We start from the raw sequence: 4,089 nt of genomic DNA, 5'->3' as shown, positions 1-4,089 counted from the left end.
TTTTAGCATCCAGATTCATATAGATGTGTTTTAACAGCAAGCAGATTCATACAGTTGTGTTTTAGCATTCAGATTCATACAGTTGTGATTTAACAGCAAACAGATTCATACAGTTGTATTTTAACAGCAAGCAGATTCATACACTTGTGTTTTAGCATTCAGATTCATACAGTTGTGTTTTAACAGCAATCAGATTCATACAGTTGTGTTTTAGCATTCAGATTCATACAGTTGTGTTTTAACAGCAATCAGATTCATACCCTGTGTTTTACCATCTGTATATTATGGGATCTATAAAAAAATTGACTTTAGCCCTGTAAACTGTTAAAACACAGCACCAAGAACATGCTGATAAATTCCGGTAATCTTCTGAACAATGGAATATGCGATGTAATGTGACATGGAATTTTAGTTAATGAACACATTGACTTCCAGATTTGAATTCGAAAATAATAAAAATTCCGAAAATCATGGAATTTTAGTTAATGAAGATACATTCCAAAAATAAAATTAAAATGTGAAATTACATGATAGCCCTTCTACTTAAAATCCCTCAATGACACATGTCCAATTCTTATTCCTTCCTAGACTTTCTAGGAAAAATAGACTTTCCACCCAACTCCTACTCTCTATATATATATAGGGTCAGGATTTAGAGAAACGGTGAAAAGTGTTAGAACAGTGAGAACGGTTAGACTAGAGGATATGGGGGCCGGCTGAGGCCCGGCTAGGACTGGCGCCGGTCCCCCACACAGCCCCCCTGGGGTCGGCTCGGCAAGATCGGCTCCCCACAGACGGATGAGACGGGCCTACTTTTCAAACTACTAGCCGTTACAACGGCTAGTTTATAAATAAAAAAAAAAATCCACTTTTCTATAAAACACACCCATTTTCACCATTTTTTCCCCACTTTCAACCCAAAACCCTCTCATTTTTATACCATTTTCTCCCCACTTTTATAAAAAAATTATCTTTGCATCCACAATGCCATCTAATTCTTGGTGGTCCTTGTCTTCGGATGAGGAAGAGGAGATGTTTTTCGTAAACGCTGTGCTAAGGGTGGCGCAGATTCTTATGGAGGAGGAAGAGGAAGTGGAAGAGGAAGAGGAAGAGGAAGAGGAAGTGGAAGAGGAAGAGGAAGAGGAAGAGGAAGAGGAAGAAGTCTCGTCTGAAAGTGTTATTACCAGACGAATACGGATTAACAGAGACCGACAAGGTTTATCATTAATAAATTTTATTATCCTTATTCCTTATTTTCTCGTATTTATATATTTTTTGCGACAGGAGCGCATGAGAAATTGGTGAACGATTATTTTTCGGATGCACCCCTTTACAATGCCGAGATTTTCAAACACAGGTTCCGAATGAGTCGCCGGTTATTCACACGGATTGCTGATGATTTGGCGGGGCTAGACCCGTTTTTCACGCAACGACCCGATGCTCGAAATTATGAAGGGTTCACCACGTTACAAAAGTGTACTGCGGCCATTCGCCAACTGGCGTACGGGACAGTGGCCGACGCTTTGGACGAGTACTTACAGATGTCGGCAAGAACTACGCGAGAATGTTTGTCTCGGTTTTGCCATAATGTGGTGAAACTGTATAGCAAAAAATATTTGCGGAAACCAAACACGTATGATGTTCAACAGTTCTACCAAGCTCATGAAGCACGGCACGGGTTTCCCGGAATGCTCCGTAGTATTGATTGTATGCATTGGGCGTGGCATAACTGCCCGAATGCGTGGCGATGCCAATATACGCGAGGTGATCACGACCATCCAACCTTAATACTTGAAGCCGTGGCCTCACAAGATTTGTGGATCTGCATTCTTTCTTTGGTCTCCCTAGTTCACTCAACGACCTCAACGTGCTATACCAATCGGCGATCTTTAGCGATGTCATTAATGGAACCGGTCCGGGCACCTGTTTTACAGTTTCTGGGGTTGAGTATAGACGCGGGTATTATCTTGCTGACGGAATATATCTGTCTTAGTCTACAATTGTCAAGACTATTCCATATCCCAATGACGAAAAAAGGAAAAAAATTGCCAAGCGTCAAGATGCTGCAAGAAAAGACATCGAACGTGCTTTTGGTGTTTTACAAAAAAAAATGGGCCATCCTTGAACATCCGGCACGTGCGTTCACACCGAAGAGGTTGCGCCTTTATATGTACGCTTGCATTTTGCTCCATAACATGATTATTGAAGACGAAAGTCGGGCGATTTGTGAGTATGATGAGAATGCATCTATCGGGAATATTGTCCCGGTAGATCCGCCACAACAGGATTTAAACTCGTTCTCGCTAACCAACGACTTCACGCATGCAAACCTTCAACAGGATTTGGTAGAACATATATGGAACAACGTAAACGTCGGGGACGGTGACGAAGACGAAGACGAAGACGAGAAGTGTAATTTTTATAAATTTTTAAATCTAGTCTTTTTTTATAAGTTTTAAGTAGTATAATTTTTTTAGGTTATGTAATTTTTATTTATGTTATGTAATGGATTTTATTATCTTCTTTTATATCTTATTTTTATTTAAATTTTGAATAGTTTTTATAAAGTTAAAAAAATAAAAAAGTTAAACAATAAAAATTAAACAATAAAAGTTAAACAAATAAAATAAGTTAAACAATAAAAAATTATGTGGGGTAGGCTCATCCTCCACCCCCTCAAAAAGCAAGGAGGCCCATCCTCCATGAGATGGTGATGTGGCGCCTACGTGGCGGCCCATCCTCATGGGGATGAGCCTCCCCATACCCACTAGTCTTATGGATCGTCCGATCAAAACAATGTATGGACTAGATTGGCGTGGTGACATTTTCGATGACAACACCAATTCTATTAAGTGGACGCGCTTCATTAAGAGTAAAAGGTTCTTTTACCGCTCAATTTCAAAACGCCAACAAAAAATGATAACACACCATTCAAAATAAATAAAACGCCACTAAATACAAAACGCCAAAAATTAGTGATAAAACGCGTTGGAGATTACAAGAAGGGGAAACAACACAGTAACTGAAATTCAGTTATTAACATTTATTAGAAGAAATTTCCTCCTAAATTACGCGCCAAAAAAACATCATTATATAAACGACGTTAAACATCGCTTCCATAATCACTTCAATCTATCATTCTGCAAAATCATCTTTTACCAAAAACGCCAAGTTTAACCAAAACGCCAAAAATGGCAACCATCGTTTGGTGGAGATGCAATCTGGTAATCAGACGATTCGTCCTACGTTTTGACAACTGAAGGAGGGTGTATGTTAGGACGATCAAGGCAATTTTGAAGATGGAAGAAGAGGTACAGAGGGGTATCCTCTCACTTGGCATCGCTCTGGATAACGAATGTCATGAAGCACATAAGCTTATAAAAACATTAACAAGGAAATTTGGCCAATCAAAGCAGATGGAAAATCGGACCCAGTCATGACATCATGGCGTTTTGATAAGGAAACAGACATGGTGACCGTTATATATGACTGCGGAGAGCAGGAAGACTACTTGCTTGAAAACCTCATGACAAAGCAGGGGATTGGATTCATGGAAGAATTGCACAATGCCACTTGTTTGAACACAGACATGGACTCAAAAATGGCGTTGATGCAGGACATATTCAAATGGAGGCTTCAGAATCTTCAGCAACAAGAAGCCGATGAAAGTGAAGGTGATGACATGGATGAAAGTCTAGATGAAGACTCCGAGGAAGAAGACAACGGAAGTGATGGATACTTCTTGGATAAAGTACCTTCTAACGAGGAGTTTTAATTTTTTTTGTTGGTTTTCTTCTGTGTAATCTTTTTTTAAGATAATTAAATGTTATATTTCTCCATTTAGTTTCAAAACGCCAAATAAATACTACAAAAAGTTATTGCTTACAAAACGCCAAAAATAATAAAAAATATTTTTCCTGTTTAATATTTTCTCTGTTATTGTATTTTGTCATCTTGGTCTACATAACGCCATTAAAAAAAGCGCCAAACTTGGAAGATGGGACGTCTATCACCCTAAAACTGATAAAGCTGAACAAAACAATAAATACACACAATAACTAAAAAGACGGTTACTTTATTACTATCATT

At 38.7% G+C, this 4,089-nt stretch overlaps 1 protein-coding gene across 1 annotated transcript; it reads left to right on the top strand.

Moving 5' to 3' along the window:
* Window positions 1–1,364: 1,364 nt before the first annotated feature.
* Window positions 1,365–3,775, top strand: LOC110933634. Its single transcript, XM_022176846.1, has 2 exons — window positions 1,365–2,412; window positions 3,417–3,775. Exons 1-2 carry the CDS (start codon window positions 1,365–1,367, stop codon window positions 3,773–3,775), a joined length of 1,407 nt encoding a protein of 468 aa, XP_022032538.1.
* The last annotated feature ends 314 nt before the right edge of the window (window positions 3,776–4,089 follow it).

Source organism: Helianthus annuus, chromosome 4 (genome assembly GCF_002127325.2).
Source record: "Helianthus annuus cultivar XRQ/B chromosome 4, HanXRQr2.0-SUNRISE, whole genome shotgun sequence".
NCBI lineage: Eukaryota > Viridiplantae > Streptophyta > Magnoliopsida > Asterales > Asteraceae > Helianthus > Helianthus annuus.
This window is presented reverse-complemented; position numbering and strand designations above follow the sequence as displayed.